The sequence below is a fragment of the Lutra lutra genome, chromosome 8, assembly GCF_902655055.1.
Source record: "Lutra lutra chromosome 8, mLutLut1.2, whole genome shotgun sequence".
Taxonomy (NCBI): domain Eukaryota; kingdom Metazoa; phylum Chordata; class Mammalia; order Carnivora; family Mustelidae; genus Lutra; species Lutra lutra.
In genome coordinates, this window is record NC_062285.1 from 82,671,819 (window position 1) to 82,691,795 (window position 19,977).

General features: G+C 36.2%; 1 protein-coding gene across 12 annotated transcripts in view; it reads right to left on the reverse strand.

Moving 5' to 3' along the window:
• Positions 1-19,977, reverse strand: part of PLEKHA5 (pleckstrin homology domain containing A5) — a 227,994-nt gene that overhangs the window by 83,472 nt on the left and 124,545 nt on the right. For 11 of the 12 annotated variants that reach the window (XM_047740351.1, XM_047740350.1, XM_047740348.1 and 8 more), the window contains 3 exons: positions 6,012-6,095; positions 5,145-5,265; positions 761-865 (listed from right to left, as the gene is read on the reverse strand). In XM_047740351.1, the coding sequence (XP_047596307.1) occupies positions 761-865; positions 5,145-5,265; positions 6,012-6,095 (310 nt within the window). Of the gene's footprint in view, positions 1-760; positions 866-5,144; positions 5,266-6,011; positions 6,096-18,925; positions 18,930-19,977 lie in introns of all 12 variants that reach the window. The other variant, XM_047740356.1, reaches the window with a different exon arrangement.

Genomic DNA, 19,977 nt, shown 5'->3' on the forward strand with positions numbered 1-19,977 from the left:
TATACATGTATAATCAGAGATAGAACAAAGACAAAGGTCTTGAATGCCAGTACATTATCTCAATTATCTCGTGGTCACTTAACTTGGAAACCCAGCTGCAAACCAGAAAGTAAAAAAGAAAAACAGCCTCTGAACAGTAAAAATAGATGTTGGAAAATCAACGTACATAAATCCTTACTAATTCTCAAAATAATGGCAAGGCTCCAAAAAAGCTTAGTTACCAGGTTTTCCAAACAGCAGAACAATATACACCCCCAACTTATTAGGGTGTCTGAGAGTGAACCATGCTAAGAGAGTAGTCTTGAGAGCCTAAAAACAAAAATTTAGAAAAATCTGAAAAATCTCAATTATGATCAGATCTCTCTGTAAATTAAAGCAAAGAAGAATATAATTGTACACATTTAATGATTTTATAGGAATAGAAAAATGAACAATACCTCTGTATGTTTTTCCCCCCATTTAAAAAATGTTTCTGCCTGAATAATTTTAGCATATTATTGCTAACATTTTCATATAGCATGTTTAATTTTAAATCTAGAAATACCTGTAACAAACACACACTATCTCTATTCTAAGTAACCGTTATCTTTTCCTTCTTTACTGTTCCCCTAACAGTCTTCAGTAGTAATAAAGAGAATGTGGATCATTACTCTTCAGTTCTTTCTCCATTTTATGTAACTGTCTTAGGTATATTCAGCTGAAAAGGTCTCTCTTGATTCCACCTTTCTTTCACATCAAATAGAAAATAAACAAAAAATACCTGTTTATAAAGCCAACCTCGTCTGACCACAGGTGCATTAGGGTTCCTCTTAATTGAATTCGATCTCTTTCCAAAATTGTGAACTTTTTTTGAAGCTCGTGAAGTCTAAATAGAAAAATGCAAAACAGATAATGTGTTATTAATGTGTAGGTATTTGTATTTCATCTTCATAGTTTTATCTCTTCAGATTTCTCTGAAACTTGCAGGACTTAATCTTTTTAGGTGAATTATAGCAATTCTGCCTTTGAGGACTTCCTTGTTTCAAGTGTAAGAATTCACAAAGAATTTTTCACCTAGGATATTACAAAGAATCACAAGTTTTACAATCTGTCCTTTAAGATTGGAACATGCAATTTTTTTTAAACAGTTTTTTTTTTTTAAGATTTTATTTATTTATTTGACAGAGAGAGATCACAAGCAGACAGAGAGGCAGGCAGAGAGAGAGAGAGAGGGAAGCAGGCTCCCCGCTGAGCAGAGAGCCCAATGCGGGACTCGATCCCAGGACCCTGAGATCATGACCTGAGCCGAAGGCAGCGGCTCAATCCACTGAGCCACCCAGGTGCCCCCAATTTTTTTTTTTAAACAAAGGAAGAGAGAGAGTAGAGCGCCCATGCACGCACACAAGTTGGGGTCGGGGGGGGTGGAGTGGGGTGGAGAGGCAAAGGAAGGAGAGAAAGGATCCCCTGCATACTCCAAGCCCAGTGTGGAGCCTATCCGGTGGCTTGATCCCTTGACCCTGAGATCATGACCTGAGCTGAAACCAAGAGCCTCTCAGTTAGGGCAATGAACATCATCTGCAGCTAAGGTCATGCTATATAAATTGAATAAACCTTGGGTAAAAATGAACAAATCTTTAAGAATTAATGAAAAGTAGATTTTTTTTTTGCTTGCTATCTGCTTTTATTTATTTAAATATTTTTATTTGTTTATTTGACAGAGAGAGATCACAATCAGGCAGAGAGGCAGGCAGAGAGAGAGAGAGGAGGAAGCAGGCTCCCTGCCAAGCAGAGGGCTCGATCCCGGGACCCTGAGATCATGACCTGAGCCGAAGGCAAAGGCTTAACCCACTGAGCCACCCAGGCGCCCTCTGAATTTTTATATAACATAAAATGCTAGTAGGATTAACTGAGCATTATAATGCTTCATTAATATATTTTTATCAAAATCTAGAGAAATGATAGGTAGGTTTAGGGCCAGCCAACAAGTCATTTATCTGGAAAGAAAGTTGGATCTGAACCTCAAACTTTACACTATAAATTTTCTAGGTAGATCAGATATAAAAATGTTAAAAACAAAACTATAAAAACACTACAAAAAAGAATGGAAGATTTTTAAAAATCAAACAAACTCAGACTGCAGTTGGGCTTTCTAAATATGACATAAAACCCACAAATCAAAATAAAAATGAGAGAGTAAACCATACATAATCATGCGTGCATATCTGCAATTCATATAACAATAATACCTTTAATGTTCTAGAAATCAATAAGAAGAAAGCTTATAACTTAGTTTTTAAATGGGCAAATTAGTAGCTGGCCAGTTAGCTCAGTTGGTTAGAGCGTGGTGCTAATAAGTGGGCAAATTATGTAAAATCACTTTCCAGAAAATGAAATTTTATTTTTCAAATATGTGAAAACAATGTTCAAACTCACTCATAATATGAAAAATGCTAATTAAAATAAAAAAGGCTACCATTTTTCACATATCTGCTTTTCAGAGGTTAGAAAGTTTTCTGGCACAGTACTTTGACAACATTGTGGATAAACAGTCATTTTCTTCATGTAATAAGCTCCAAGAAATAGTGGAACAGAAATAGTGGAACATATATAGTCATCTGACAAAGGAAAGATATTCCATACCTATTAAAACAGTTATTTTAAATGAACAGATGCACACAGTTGGTATTGGTTGCCTCATGAGGTGGTTTGGGTGCCAGAGCCCAGAGGTGAGAAGTAGATGGGTCCTAGTATACCATTTGAGTTTTATACTGTGTTTAAGCATTATCTGAGAGTAAGCTAAAATTAATCAACAAACACGCTTTGGGGAAAATGTGGTTGATACGGGGTCTTAATATACTATTTAGTACTAACACACGTTTCAAAAAACCAAATTCTAATGAAATATGCTAGATTCTAGATAAGTTGAAAAATTAGAAATGATTTGATATCATTTACTTTTTTTTTTTTTAAAGATTTTATTTATTTGACAGAGAGAGAGAGAGAGAGATCACAAGTAGGCAGAGAGGCAGGCAGAGAGAGAGAGGGGAGGAAGCAGGCTCCCTGCAGAGCAGAGAGCCTGATGCGGGGCTCGATCCCAGGACTCTGGGATCATGACCTGAGCCGAAGGCAGAGGCTTTAACCCACTGAGCCACCCAGGCGCTCCTGATATCATTTACTTTTATGAGAACTCAAATTCAGCTTCTTTGTTTTTGTTGGTTACCACTATCATTCCTGCCAAAGTAAATCTTCATGCTAAACAAAGCAGTATTTCAGAAGATTGTGTACCCTTATGGACACTTTTAAGAATACAGTAAACACCATCTCTCTTGTATTGTTTAAGTTCAGAGTTGCCCAAGGAGAAAATGCTACATGACCTTAAGCAGATCCTTCCAGTCTTGTGTTGACTTGATGTGATATGTTTTATATTTTATATCTGAGTATTTCTCTTGACATTTGACTTTACACTGTTCACTTTCTATAATTGAAACAACACTATTAAAAGCAGATAGCAGGGCACCTGGGTGGTTCAGTGGGTTAAGCCTCTGCCTTTGGCTCAGGTTATGATCTCTCAGGGTCCTGGGATCGGGACCTCGCCGCTCAGCAGGGAGCCTGCTTCCCTCTCTCTCTCTCTCTCTCTGCCTGCCTCTCTGTCTGCTTGTGATCTCTCACTGTCAAATAAACAAATAAAAATCTTTAAATAAATAAAACCAGATAGCAAGCAAAAAAACTCTTTAAATAAAATCTTTAAAAAAAAAAATCCAGAATTACTTCCATTATTTGGAAATTTACATTAACTTATAATATTCTACAAAATCTCATTTTAAGAACATTAAAACAAAAAATGTTAAAACGGGCATTTAAAATAGATAATTGCCTATTATCCATTTCTTTACAATAACCATAATTTAATATTATAATTATTTTACTCTATTATTAATTTTTATTTTTTTTTAGAGAGAGACAGCACAAGTGGGAGGGGCAGAGAGAGAGTGAGAGAGAGAGAGAATCTCAAGCAGACTCCACACTGAACATGGAGCCCGATGCAGGGATCATGACCTGAGTCAAAACCAAGAGATGCTTAACCGACTGTGCCACTCAAGTGCCCCTATATTATTTTTAAATTATAATCCCTTGATTATTAATTTTATAATTATTAGTATAAAAATTTTATAATTATAGATATCAAATTTTATAAAATATTTATGTTATTATAAAATATTAATTTTAATTATTATCCCTTGATTCTTTTGCATTAATTTAAAAACTGAAAAGCAACTTCAAGGCAATTATTTATTCAGATTTAGTAGCATATTTTCCAAGAGTCTGTTAGAATTTTCTTACTAGAATTCTGAATTTAAAATATTAATATTGTGGTTTAAAGTTCAAGAAGCCATAACTATAAATTTTTTATAGACATAAAATCTAGGATCCTAGGATTATAGATTAAACAATTACCATTTTTCTTTCTAATTATAGAGAAAAACCATCCACCTCTATTTCCATTTGACTATGGCACTTTTTATATAATGGATTCTAAGTGTATCAGAGTTATCAAGCACACTGGCACAAGGCTTCTCTTTGGCAGTAAGGGATTCTACATTTATTTTTAAAAAAGTCTGTCTGCTCAGGGGCACCTGGGTGGTACAGTTGACTCTTGGTTGCAGGTCAGGTCATGATCTCATGGTTGTCTGGCTTTGTGCTTTGCACAGAGTCTGCTTGAGATTCTCTCTCCTGTTGCCCCTACCCACCCCTCCCTAAAATAAACAAATCTTAAAAAAAGTTGTCTACTCAATCTAGGCGTACATAACAGTCAGAAAAAGGGATTTCTATGCCATTCATCTTTTAAAACTTCAGCTGATTCAATAAATTGTCATTTTTTCACACATACATCCATTAAATTTGCAAAATTATTCAAAATCTGAACTCTATAACATTTTTTAAAAAGTCATTAAACTATTAAAACTTAATCTTACTAGTTTATATTTTACACCATTGCTTAAGTCATTACCTCAAATGTAATTAGGTTCATGTAAGAGTAAAAATGAAATTATTATTATTATATTATATAATTATTATTCTATAATCCTAAATGCATTAAGAGTACTAGTAATAGATGCTACCATTACACCAGCTATCAAAACTCAACAGTAAGCAAAATAACTTACTCTGCCTATAGGACTCATTGGATGCGCCGCATAATCTGAAGTCATGTTGTAGTTAGAAGCTTCGTTTATCATGCTTATAGGTCGTTCCTTCTTCTCTTCAGGTGTCATGGTTGCAACGGTCCTGGAAATATGTCAGAATGCTAAAACTCGTTGTATATGTTAACTGTTTTACAATGAAGCTTCCTGAGAGTTAACAAAGCTGGTGTCTCACTTTTTCAAATTATTTGGATACTAGTTTCAGCTTAAGAAGCCCTAGAGTCAGAGCTTAATATTTATAACTACTTTAAATAAAATTAACATTTCTCCTAAGCACAACATAGGTTAAAGTCATGTTGATTTTAATAAGCATTATTACAGATATTCTACTTGGTCATCTAACTGGAAAATTAAAACTTCAGTTATAAGATTAGCTACTCTAATATTGAAAACAATAATGATACTAAGAACTATTTTTTTGTGAATAGTGCCAGCATATAAAGTATTTTCACACATATTTCATTTGATGCTTAGAACAATCCTGAGAAAGAATCACCACTCTCTGTGATTTAAGGATGGGAAAAACTGAGCTCAAATTAGTTTAATAATTCGACCAAGTTTATAGTTTCTCTGACCTTAAATTTCCAACTCCTGGGCTTACTACCTGTGCTTGTACTGTAAAAACAGCTTCTGAGATTACGTTCTTCATGAGAGAAAGTTTTAAACTATGTTCTATACCACCCACCGTAAACAGAGGGCTCTCTGCTACACTTGCCTGCAAATACCTAGAAAAGAAAACTGCTAAACCATACTGTATTGAAGATATGGATAGGAGCAATCTTATACTAATGACCTTTAAAGTGAAGGCATTCCACGGAATTCTTTACTTACTGTTCATTCACTACAAAAATACAATTGTCCTGTGACGGCTGTCCTGTGACTGGATGTTTACAAGTCACTTTCCTTTCATTGTGGCTAAAAGAAAAGAGGAAAAGAGAAATGTGTGTATGTACTTCTATTACCAGAAATGCTTTTCTAATATTCTGGTAGCAAAACAGTGATTTACTGTAACATTAGTGAATAAAAGGGATGAAATTCACACCACCCAGGTATGCAGTATCCGAATACACCCTTTCTACTACCTACCACGTATATACACTGTGTGTGAATGCTACTACAGTTTTACTCTACTGTTAAAATGCACCGCCTACCCCCCACGCCTGACCTCAATTCTTTCTTCTCACATTTTATAAATAAAGGTAAGTTGATCTGGCTCCATGCTTATTACATTTTAGATTTGATAGGTGGGACACAACAAATAAGTATGAGTAACTACCTTCACCTCCATTATTTTGTATCTTAATTTAGGCACACTTATAGAGAACTAATGCCAAATTCATATACAGAAAAAAAATTAAAAGTACTACTATATGGGTACTAATAAAAAAACAGTACCACAGGAAGAGCAGTATTTTTTGGTGTTCTGTTTTAGTAAAGAATCTTTACATAAATAATGTAATGGCATTGAGTTTTACGATACTTAAGTACATTATAGAAAACGAAATCTGAAGGAGAAAACAAAAATCTTAAATGTACAAGTAACAGAAAGAAAGAGAAATCTACTTATTATCTTTGCTGAAAAAAATTTGCTTTCAATTAAGGATGGCTATTTCTTAGAGAAATACTATCCTTTTTAGATTGTAGACCTAAATTTAGATTAGACCTAATCTCCTGCTGTCTTCTTGAAATAAGAAGGAAAAGAAATTTCCCAAAGTAATTATCTAAACCAAAATTACTAGATGTCAAAAAAATATGTAATATACATTGATAGATTAAATAACAAACATCATCATTTGTAACTTATTTTTTTTCCCACTGGGTAACATACAATAAGGCAATCTGTAAGGAAGATGTATCATTGGTGTGCCCGACCTTAGAAAATTTACTTTCATTACAGACAAAAATTTCAACATGTTGTAACTGAATACTGCTTTGTTAATCTTAAGAGATTATATGTGCTCTATATTTTAGGAAGTCTATAACCATAAGACACAAACTTTACATATTTAAATTCCTTTTCTATAGCCTAACTTCCATTAATATTATTTTTATTGGTAACACAGTACTTGAAAGTTTATCCATGAAATAAAACTGAAATCACAAAAGAGGTATAGACACAATTTAAAAAATATTACATATTGACTACTGTTAGAGTAGAACGATTGATGGAATATAATGTGTTTCTATTATTCCTTTAGATAATTGGTCTAACAAGTTTACAAGATCACTAAATTATCAGGTTTTCCCCCTTTTTAAAAAAAATTAAATTCAATCAATTAACATATAATGCATTATTTGTTTCAAGAATACAGGTCTGTGACTCATCAGTCTTATACTTCCCAATGTCCATCACTCAGCCACCCCACCAGTTCACTCCCCTCCCCTCTACCAACCCTCAGTTTGTTTCCTATGATTAAGAGTCTCTTATGGTTTGTCTCCCTCTCTGGTTTCATCTTGTTTTATTTTTTCCCTCCCTTCCCCTAAGATCCTCTGCCTTGATTCTCAAATTCCTCGTTTCAGTGAGATCATATGATAGTTGTCTTTATCTGATTGACTTATTTTGCTTAGCATAATACCCTCTAGTTCCATCCACATTATTGCAAATGGCAGGATTTCATTTTTTATTGCTGCATAATATTCCATTTTGTGTGTATACACATACGCCCCACATCCTTATCCATTCATCTGTCCATGGACATCTGGGCTCTGTCCACACTTGGCTATTGTGGACATCGCTCCTATAAACATTGCGGTGCACATGCCCCTTTGGATCACTACATTTGTATCTTTGGGGTAAACACCCAGTAGTGCAATTGCTGGGTCATCAGTTCTATTTTCAACTTTTTGAGGAACCTCTATGCTGTTTTCCAGAGTGGCTGCACCAGCTTGCATTCCTATCAATTACCAGCTTTTTGTGATGGTTTTGTTTTTATACAATAGAGGTATTAAGATTTGGTGGCTTTAAATATTTATTTGGAGTGGTGTTTTCACTACAGAAAAGATATGTGAGTGACTTTCTAACTTGCTGATTTACAGAAGTACAGTGGTAGAAACCTAAGGTCTCATGTGGGATACCAGTTTATGTAATAAGCAATACACTGATTAACAGAAAAACTAAGAAAGTATAGCCTCTGGAGGTAAGTGGAAAATATTGAAGTACCCAGATGTGATGAATGCTATGAACGCACTGAGGTATGTAAATTCTGATTTTAACAGAGTAAAACCCTGTGGGGGTAAAGGCGGGTAAAGTAACCTGGGATAAGGATTAGGACACCTTAATGATAAAAAATGGAGGATAGCACCTTTTTTCCCTTAAAGTCTCTCCTTAAAAGCATTAAAAAGCCAGTGTTGGCTGCGTGGTAGAAATACAGAAATACACAAACTCTTAAAAAACAAACAAAACCCCCCAATATTGCAAAAAGAAAGCAAATAAACCCATATATATTGCATTATTTACCTATGTTCTGTAATCTGGCCTAGGAGGAATACAGTAGACTGTAATCCTAATATTCCAGAAGCTTTAAATTATACCAATATGGCTCTGCAATGATTATCTGGCTAAGAGACTTCTCTAACATCCTGACCATTAAATAGATATGGGTACCCATGAGAACAAGACATACAGGAATGGAGATATTTAATAATGACTGGTTAAAAAAAGAGCACATTCTTTTTTCCAAGTGGATGTTATTTTCAATTAAATTGATGTTTTTATTGTACAAGCACTTTTCAGAACACAATGTTTTAAATTAAAACTAAGTAAAAATCCTAGTGTTCTATTTTAAAACACCAGTGACTAAAATCAATATGAAATACAAATATATTTATGTTCTTTTATTTCTTCAAAGTATCCAATCTATTTTCTTTAACCTAATATTGATATTATATTGACATAAAATTCATATAAAATCTACAAGGGCACTCTAACATCAAAGTTTTTTACAGGCCTCTTTTAGAGATACGGCAGGTTTGGTTTCAGATGACTGAAGGCAAATATTGCAATAAAATGAGAAATGAACTTTTTGGTTTCCTGGTGCATATAAAAGTTATGTTTACACTATTCAGTGTGCGATAACATTATGTCTAAAAAAATGTACATATCTTAATTTAAAACGTTTTATTGCTGAAAAAATACTGTCACCTGAGCTTTTGGTGAGTCACAATCACTGATCACAGATCACCATAACAAATGTAAAAATAATGAAAAAGTTTGAAATATTATGAGAATTCCCAAAATGTGATAGACATGACATGGGCAACTGCTGTTGGAGAAATACTGCCAAAAGATTAACTCAATGCAGGGTTGCCCCAAATCTTCAATTTGTAAAAAACACACTATTTGTGAAGCGCAATACAGAGAAGTACAATAAAACGAAACTATGACCAGAGTATTTTTTTAATGAAAAATATAACTTTTTCCTCTCTCTCTCTCTCTATATATATAACTGTAACATAAAATAAGTAAGTTCTCCCAAATGTTTATTCATTTGTTCTGTCTTATAAAATACTACTAAATCTGGCTCCTGGGAACTAATTTATTTATTATTATTTTTTAAAGATTTTATTTATTTGACAGAGAGAGAGAGAGAGTGAGAGAGCACGCGCACACACAAGCAGGGCAGAGGGAAAGAAGAACAGGGAGAAGTAGGCTCCCGGCTGAGTGGGGAGCCGGATGTGGGACTCAATCCCAGGGGCCCGGGATCATGACCTGAGCATAGGCAGATGCTTAACAGACTGAGCCACCCAGGTGCCCTCCTGAGAACCAATTTAAACAACATATTTAGCAAACAGGAAACTCACAGTAATGTTTTCTAATTTTTTTTTATCAAAAACAAATTAAAAGTTGACAAGCCAAAATATCAATTCCAGTCTTAACTGTTTAAATGTAATTTTCTACCACCTCATAGGACTGGCAATCCTTACTGCTCCTGTACAAATATATTTTTATATGCAGTTTTACATATTTAAAACTGTATTTGAGATATATTTTTAAATTTCAAAATCATTCCTTCTTCCGTTGGCATTTACACTTCGTTTTTATAATAATGTTGCATTTTAAAGTATGTAATGGTAAGGGTAAACAAAATTTCTTCCTTTCTCTTTTTTTAAAAGTAGGCTCCATGCCCAGCAATGGAGCCTAAGGCAGGGCTTGAAGTCATTACCCTTAAATCAAGACCCGAGCTGAGATCAAGAGTTTGATGCTTAACTGAATGAGCCACCCAGGTGCCCTAATAATTTCTAAATCACACACAGAAACTAAAAATACAAGTTAAATGAATACTGAGTGCTAAATAGTGAAAGCACTGTAAATAAAATCCAAATGAGTCTTGAAAAAAAAATCTCCACAAAACCATCTCTGTTAATGTACAGAATTCTTTGAACACATGATAAACTAATTCTTTATTTTATATATATACATATATATGTATATATTTAGTGCTACACACATATCTTAACTAGAAACCGTGGGAGGGGGCTGGCCCACTGCTTAAGTACCAAGTCAGGGCCACTGCCATTGGCACAAAGGAGGACAGACTGCTCAGCACCAGGAGAGAGGGTAGGGAAGATTCTCAGCCTTTCTTCGATTCTACTGAAGTTTTCATCCTCCACCTGCTATCTTTTTTGTACTCCACAAGTTTCTTTTTTCTTTTTTGGAAGGGGCTCAAAATTCAAATCAGGAGTACTATCAACTCTGCTGTAACACTTGTGGAAAAGTGAGTTCTCCAATGTGATTCATTTGTTAGGGAATAACTTGAGTATCACATAAATCCCATGTTTGCTTATGCATGATTTTCTCTGTGACCTTGTTTGTGTACAGAGGAAGTACACCACTTATACAACTGTACAACCCCACTATCTGCCAGCTACTTTAGCTCATCGCTTGTTTTATGAAACACACTCACTCCCATGTAGTGACACATCTTTAGAGTTTCAGATATGCCTACTTCCAAAACTGCCCCAAAACTCACAAGCTGAAACCCTCCCAATGTTCACTTCCACATACAGACTGCTGGTCTTTTTGAAAGCAAAGGGTATCTGTAGTATTTTTGTGTTTCTTAACCATTTAAGTGTAAAACTGCAATGGCTTTTAGTTTCCTATCTTTATTTTTTTGTGTAACTAATGAAGTTTTTGAGTAGTCTTCTAATAAATCATTTTCTACAAAAGCCCCCTGCTTTTCATTGCCTGATGTTGCACAGTGAGGTGACTTTTAGGAGCATATGTGTTGTGTTACAGCAAAACTGCATCATTAAGTTACAAACATACTTCTAGGCTGTTAAAAGTACATTTGAAGCTTTGATAGAAAAGATACCATTTTAAAAAATCCTTGTCAGAGATTTTATACTTTCCATGAATGAGAAGGTAAAACTGGAAAGGTATGATGTTACATAAAATTTGTTTCTAGAGGAATCCTTATAAATAAGAGATAAAATTCAGGTCTTGACATAAAAAAACTCTTAAAGTCACAGAACAAACTAATTCCGATTTTGTCTTTCAACTCTGTGGCACAGCAGATGTCCTAACTTAAAAAAATACAACACCAGGTATTCATCTACTCTTACTTCCAGATTTCTGTGATGTTATATTTTTCAAGATTTCATTCTTAAGTAATCTCTACACCCCGTGGGGGCTAACCCAAAACCCCGATATCAAAAGTCGCATGCCCCACCAACTGAGTCAGCCAAGCGCCCCTGTCTGTGCTGTTTTAATGTTCTAAGTCTAGACCAGTAGATCTCAACTGGGAGTGACTTTATCTCCTGGAGGACATTTGGAAATGTCTGGTAATATTTCTGAATGTCACAACTGGGAGCGCTGTCTAATGGGTAGAGGCCAGAATGTCACTAAATGCCAGGAAAGCTTTCCAAAGGAAAATGTCCACAGAGAGAGGTTAAGTAAGCCTACACTAGACCATCATAGCCCTCTAACAATGAAGTCTGCTGAATAAGCCACATTCATTATTTCTTTGGGTTCCCGTCTTTCTCTAGAGACAACAGAGGTAGCAGGAAATAATGGCCGCTGAGAGCACAGGTTCCATTATCAGACCACTTAGGCTTGCATCTGAGCTCCCTGACTCACTGCTAGGTATCTGATTTACCTTTCCATGTCTTATTTTCCTCAACTTACTACCAGGAGCTGGGTCACAGGTTGTTTCAAGTTTATTTTTCCAGAACTGCTCTAGGTACCAGGGATAGCAGTAAACAAAACAAAAATCTTTGCCCTCATGAAACTTACTTTCTAGTGGAGATGTTTAAGAGGATGAAAAGGGTGAACAACATAAACTTGGCCTGAGACAGAGTAAGTCCTTGATAATTGTTGCTTATTTTAATTGGAACTCCAGGACTTTCAGCACATCATTGTCATTAAAATACTGTTCGGTCAACTGTTTACATTAAAACAGCTTAAATCAGTACCCACCCAGTAGGCTGTGCTCATTCATGGTTTTTTGCTTTCAGAGTTTCAGTTACCCAGGGGTTAACAGCAGTGATGATCCTTCCGCCCTATCCCCTAGGCGGTCACTGGTAGCCTCAGGCTCTATCACAATACCTGTGTCATTCACTTCCCTTCATCTCATTACATAGGCATTTTAATCATCTCACATCATCACAAGAACACAGGTGAGGACAGTACAAAATATTTTGAGGCCATATTACAGCAGACGGCTCTAACTGCTCTATTTTATTATTAATTATTGTTAATCTCTTACTGTGCCCTACTCTATAAATTAAACTCTACCGGGGCGCCTGGGTGGCTCAGTGGGTTAAGCCGCTGCCTTCGGCTCAGGTCATGATCCCCGGTCCTGGGTTCAAGCCCCGCGTCGGGCTTTCTGCTCAGCAGGGAGCCTGCTTCCTCCTCTCTCTCTGCCTGCCTCTCTGCCTACTTGTGATTTCTCTCTGTCAAATAAATAAAATCTTTAAAAAAAAAAAATTAAACTCTACCATAGGTATGTATGTATAGGAAAAAACAGTACCTGTAGGATTTGGTACTATCTGTGCTTTTAGGCATCTCTAGGGGTCTTAGAACATTTTCTCTGCAGATAAGAAGGGGCTACTATACTCAGTATTTATTGTAAAGGAATAAAGTTGTGATCTCTTAAGTTTTCATATTTCTGGTAAAGGCTTCTCCCCCTAATACGTCAAAAAGGCAGAAGGGAAAAGTAATTCTAATATAAAAGTTCCAAAGAAAGATTAGCTGTGTTTTTATGCCAGCAAAGGCAATATGTGAGAAGGTTCTTAAATAGTGACAAACAACACTTAGAAAAGAAAAAAAGAATGGACTCAGCTATTCCAAGGAGATCAGGGCTGAAGGAAATAGGTCATATTCACTAGCTCAGTCTGATGATCATGTTCTAGCAGGAGTCCAGATAAAAGGGCCAAATCAATGCTGTTTTTAGAAAGGTATCAAGAAACAACAAATAGCAACACAAATTGCTTGTTCTTTGGCATTATGCCCTCTTCGCTATTTATTACCAGACATGCAACCATTTACCAACCTAGAAGAGCAAATGCAAGACCTGCTTATTTAAAGCCTCTTTGGAACGACTTCATCCAATAATAACTTAGTTTTAAAAGATCTTAAGGTGAATAAATAAGTGTATGTATAAAATGGTATGTTTCTATCAAATTATATAAAAAATAAATTAAAAATGACACGCCTACTGGAGTTAGACTATATCCATATTCTACCTGATTCCTTTTCAAATCTTCACTTGTGAACCAAATAATACATTATCTAAGTAACTATACTAGAAAATCTAGATGAAGCTGGGCCACTTTAAGCAGCACTAAGCTTTCTAGCAGCCTACATAAAAAAGAAAAGCTGAGGGGTGCCTGGGTAGCTCAGTCAGTTAAGCGTCTTCAGCTCAGGTCATGATCCCAGGGTCCTGGGATGGAGGCCCCCCAACCCCTATCAGGCTCCCAGCTCAGCAGGGAATCTGCTTTTCTTCCTCTCCTTCTGCCCCTCTCCTCGCTTGTGCATTCTCTCTTTGTCAAATGAATAAATAAAATCTTAAAAAAACAAAACAAAACAAAAAAACACCAGAGGCTCCTATAGCCTCGTTATGGAAACAGCAATTTGCTGGGTCAGCTCTTAGAGCCAGAGCAATTTGAGTCAACTCTTAGTAGCAGGTGCTTTTATATGAGGAATAACTTAAACTGTATGGCAGCACACTGAGGACAGTGGAGGCTGGTATTTGTGCTCCTTTCCAGGGTCACTGAAGCAGGCATTTTTTGTTCAGTCCACATTACTAGTCTTCCCTCAGCGGGAGACTTGTAAGGGAGGATGCCACTGAGATCACTAATGAAATACCCTCTCCACACAATAAATGCACAAAATTGCACATTTCATATATAAAGCTCAATAAAATTATGGGTTTAAAAAGGGGGAAAAATCCAATTTTAAAATTGGATTATGTGTATGTGTGTGTTGCTATTGAGTTGTCGGAGTTCTTTATATATTTTGGGTATTAGCTTCTTATCAGATATATAATTTGCAAATCCCACTGTTTTTGTTCTTGTTGCTTTTGGTGTCAGAATTTTTTTTTTTTTTTTAATGTTTTGGCCAACTAAATGCCATGTTCTGGATACTTCTTAGATTTGCAATTTTCTCCTGTGGAAATATTTGTTTGTATGTGAGTGTGTGTATATGCTTTAACACCTTTGTTTCATGGGTAATTTCAATGACTACTTTAATACAATCCATTCTGTTTTTAAATTTAAGAAATACCAAAACTGCTACTAACATTGTCAATAACCAATATAATTCTTCTGAGGAATACATCTGACAAGGCAGTGTTTTATATGTGCAACTGTGGCAATAACATTGAAGATTTATCCACTGTGCATAAAAAAGACATAGTTTTAGAAAATTGTTCCACAGAAGAGATTTTGGTTGTCTCTTACTAGACTCAGAGGCAAACCCCTTTGTATGATTTGTTCTGAATCACGCGTTTCCCTTATGGGGAAGAAAGAAGGATTTAATTAAGTCTAAGAAAAATAGGGTATCATAGTGGTTTGGCAATTCCTCCGGCAGCTCTGGCACTGAAGCTGATAGCATGACTGGGACTCTCACAAGGGCCCAACCCATAGAAGGTGCCACATCCTCACAGTGTTGTTAGATGGGAGCGAGGCGGAAGAGATGTGGGAACTACGGAGGCTGTTTATGTCTCAAGTTAGGCTGAAAACTATAGAGCCAACAGCTCAAATGTGTACTGATAACTCTTTTTTAGTACCCTTCTACCTGAAACAAAACGGAGTACTATACATTCTCAATTTATCCTTGGTTTCAGTACACTTTCAGACAGTAACACTCCCCGGCTTGTTTTAAGATTGAAGAGCGTTTATCACTGGAAATCCAGCCTTATCACTTTGAGACTCAAACAGTCTCAAATTAGGTTTTAAAAACATGTCTGTAGCAGTGACTTAGTTATTAAATCAACTGGTTCTATGGTAGTTCACAGTAATTTCTAAAATACTGTTAAATGTTAAGTTTGTTAATGTTTTATACAGATAACTAATTTGTTTTTCTTTTAATCAGAAGGAGAAAATGTCATGTTGAAAGCGGACTATCAAAATGACGATGTCTGCAATTTATTTTTAAACTGAAAACATGCTGGCATGGAAAACAGTGCCTACAGTTAAAGGCAATGTTTTAAGAACAAAAGAAAAACACTACAAGTGCCCTGCCTTTCTTGAGAGAGACTCCGTTCTTGAACCTTAGTTACGTGAAGAAATAACCACTGAGTTAGTAATCTAAAGGTTGTAATTTTTTCTTTTTTTGCAAAACATGAAAAGTATATATTTCCTTTCCCCGCATTTCGTTCTAAATGCCATTTGCCTTTAACTTCGAACTAACTGCTTCCAGACATCCTGCTCAAACCTCAGTGATTCATTTACCCACCATCTTCTAAGGTCTTAACTCTTTATCTTCTGCTCTCCTTCCTTCTCTCATCATTTAGAAAATGGAACATCTCCTATTGGGCGGGGGTGGTTAAAAAAGAAAGGATTTTTCAGGTGTGAGTTCCTTGCTCAACCTCACTTCCAGCAATAAGTACTAAAATCATCACCTTCAGTTGCTACCACTTGTGCAGGACAGTGAGGGCGGCTCACATATTCAGTCGTCACACCTGCACTGAAAACGTGACAACTGATCCTCACATAGACCCTTGGAGGTATTACTATCTACACTTTATAAATGAATAAACTGAGGCTCACAGCATTTACGAAGTTGTCAGAAGTCACAGCAACAAGATGAGAAAGAGGCAGCTCCAAGGCCTGAGCCATGTCCTGTCAGCAGCTGCCCCTGTCTGGGCTCTTATCCCAGCCACAGAGGCTTTTCAGTCCTGCCCTACATCACCGTTTCTGCCCAACAGTACTAAAACAGAACACTGTGCGTTCCTTAGCGGTCCTTCCCCTCTTCCACAGACCAGAGACACAAGCCCCCCTCACCATTCTTCATCTTGCCTCCTTCCGCCTCACTGCCTAGCATCACCCCAAGACCATGTCTATCTGAAGCACAGTAATGAAACCTTTCTGAATTCCAATTTAACTTTAGACTCCCCACTTCTTTTCTATCTTCCTATTCTCTAAGGCTTCACAATCATTTTCCATTCTTGGATCTCAAAATTATCACAACGTAATCATAAATGCTGCCTCATGTTTCCCAATTATAGGTACCAAAGAATTTAAGTACAAATAGCAGCAACTATAAAGCCTGGGTTTTACAAAAGCATCCCAAAGGAACTGAAAATCTTGTTTTTTTCCTCAGGGGGAAAATATGAACATGATGTAATGATGCAAAGTACCAAGATGGAAAGCATTAGGAACAATAAAGAAAAAACTACAAGGCTTACATAAAAATTCACCTGATCTAGTTTTGGGTTATTTATAATTTCTAAATCACCTTTTAAACAAAACCTCAAAACCAACATATTCCTTCCTCCTCTCTGACTGCCTCTCTGTCTGCTTGTGATCTCTCTCTGTCAAATAAATGGATAAAATCTAAAAAAAAAAAGTGGGGGGGGGGGGCGCCTGGGTGGCTCAGTGGGTTGAGCCGCTGCCTTCGGCTCAGGTCATGATCTCAGGGTCCTGGGATGGAGCCCCGCATTGGGCTCTCTGCTCAGCAGGGGGCCTGCTTCCTCCTCTCTCTCTGACTGCCTCTCTGCCTGCTTGTGATCTCTCTCTGTCAAATAAATGGGTAAAACCTAAAAAAAAAAAAGGATTAATAAACTTATTAATAACTTTAAAAAAACCAACATATTCACTTGCAATCTATAAACACTTTTTAATAGATTTTAAGTAATTTTAGAAGTAACGCAAGAATAATTCAATTAACTCCATGCTAGTTATAAACAAAATGTACCTATCACATTAATAACTGCTACATATTCTGAGTGTTACGGCACGGTTACATTTTAGATCACTTGATAAATTATATTATAAGTAAAAATACCTAAAATGATTTAGGTAATTCTTTTAGTTGTAAGCCATTCGAGTGACTCTTAAGAAGCTTTTAAGTGGGAAGGTTAGATGGCACTTAATGGTTAGAACAGAAATATAATTCTTAGAATATACACACTCACCAACCAAAGTAATTTCCTGCCAAGCATTCAAGAAGGTGACAGTTCTGGTTGCCACCCAGAAATCACCCTATGAGAATACACAACGGAAGACATCTCCATCACTGCCCTAAGTGATGCTGGTCATGTCCCCAAGACTCTTTTAACAGCATTCAGATTCACCTCATTTTAATGAGGTGCTCTACTGTTTAGAAGAACCTCTTCAGTGAACCTTAAGTTTCGTTTTGTTTTGTTTTTAACATGGGAACCAAAACCCAAACAACAACAAAACAAACCCTACCCCACAGGACTTCTGAAAGAATGAAGTACTTGGTAGCACAAAACTACATTACCTGGACCTAACATGGTACTCACTAAATATTAGCTAAACTTGAATGTGCTAGAAAAGAGTTCTTAAAAACTAAAATGGTATCACTTCCTTGCTTACAAAGTTGCTGGCTCTCTGCTTTGTCTTAAATGTGAAGCACAGTGGTTTGCATATGACTATAATGAGTGAAGAACCTGATAATTGGATCTAAGGTTAAAGTTTACTGTTGAATAATCTATGCAAAAAAAGCACTTGTAAAAACTACATAAGGGAACAAAGTGCTAACGGGATAGACAGTGGTTTAAAAGAAGATTGATTTTAAAAATTACAGTCACTTGTATAAACAAGTTTTATTTGCAAAAGTCTAACAGGAGTTTTAAGATAAAACTAAGTGGAACTCCAACTCAGAAACGTGGTAGTCCGAATATTCTTCTTAGCATCTAAAAGCAATAATGTGGCATTCAAATACATATATGTATATTTATATACACACACATATGTATATGTATGTATGCATGTATGTGTACACACACACACACATATCCTGGAATTGCATTAATTCAGGCAACTCTACTATCTCCTAATGAATGCCAATTACTAATGTTTTACCCTAACATGCATTAAATAGAAGTTTACTATATCACTGGTAAGGAAGCAAACAACAAATTAGAAAAAGTTTGATTTAAACACCAGCTCTTCTGCGTGTGATCATAGACCACTTTAAAAAGTTAACCTAATTCTAACTTACACATAAAGAACCACATAATTTCAAGATCCAGTTGTTTTACTGTCGATGAAACATTCTTCCCAACAGTCGCACTGACATAATAGCTCAATTTAAACATAAAAATCAGTGATCACTGAACTTTACTCTCCTTCACTGCAGTGTTTAATCATTCTGATACTGCATGAGCTTTAGCGGAACAATCACTCCAAGAACAAAAAAGCAGTTACTAACAAGTCAAATGATACCTCTATGAAACAAAGATTTTGTAAACAGGGAAGAGTAACAGAACCACAATCAAAATAAAAAGGGGAGGCCAAGTCGGGACTGGTCTTGCTTAGCAAGGGAAGAGCAGGGAAGATGTCACAGAAGCGGATGCCATTTGAACTGAGCCCCAGTCTAGCAGCGGTGAGATGTGGCTAGAATTTAGCACAGTCTGAAAGGAGGGGATACAGAAATGGGGCAGAAAATCTAGGCTTTGAGAACAACAGACCTACATATAAAACATTCACTATGTAAGTTTTGAAGTCATGTTATCTGCTTCACTCTTAGGAGAAAAAATGTATGTATTTTTAACTCTGACAAGGTTCAATGCACTTCTGTGACGCACAGAGCACTTAATTAAGGCTCCATTTAGTGAACAAATCATTATCCCTGAGTAGTGAGAAATTTCTCACTTACAGATGAGGTGGGAATGGGACAGAAATCTGACCAGTAACGGCAGGAGAAGCCCACTTCCTACAGCAGAGACAGTAAGTATAGCAACCAATGGAATCCCGTGGCCACTGCTGGGCATGGTGACGGCAGGACTGTACTCCAGAGACACATCTCTGACACAGTTTGAGGCTATGATACCCTATTAGTTGGCTTGATAACTAGCAGGTTTTTATAGTCACAGTGAAAATGAAATCTCTCCAATACAAGGATCAAAGGAGTCTCCTCATTCATTTAACTTGCTTAACCAATTTATTTACTCATGGTCAAGTATTTACTAAGCATCTATGATGCACAAGGTTTTGTATTGCACACTGCTAGAAAACAAATATACCGTCTAAGACTATTAGCTTAAAGAATACAATTTCACCTCAGTTTTACTAAGCTAAATTTCAAAAAAGAATAGCGCAATGATACTTTTCCATCAGGCCTTAGAACTCGTGGGAAGAGTTCCTTAAAGCATACCTTAGTCACAAGAAA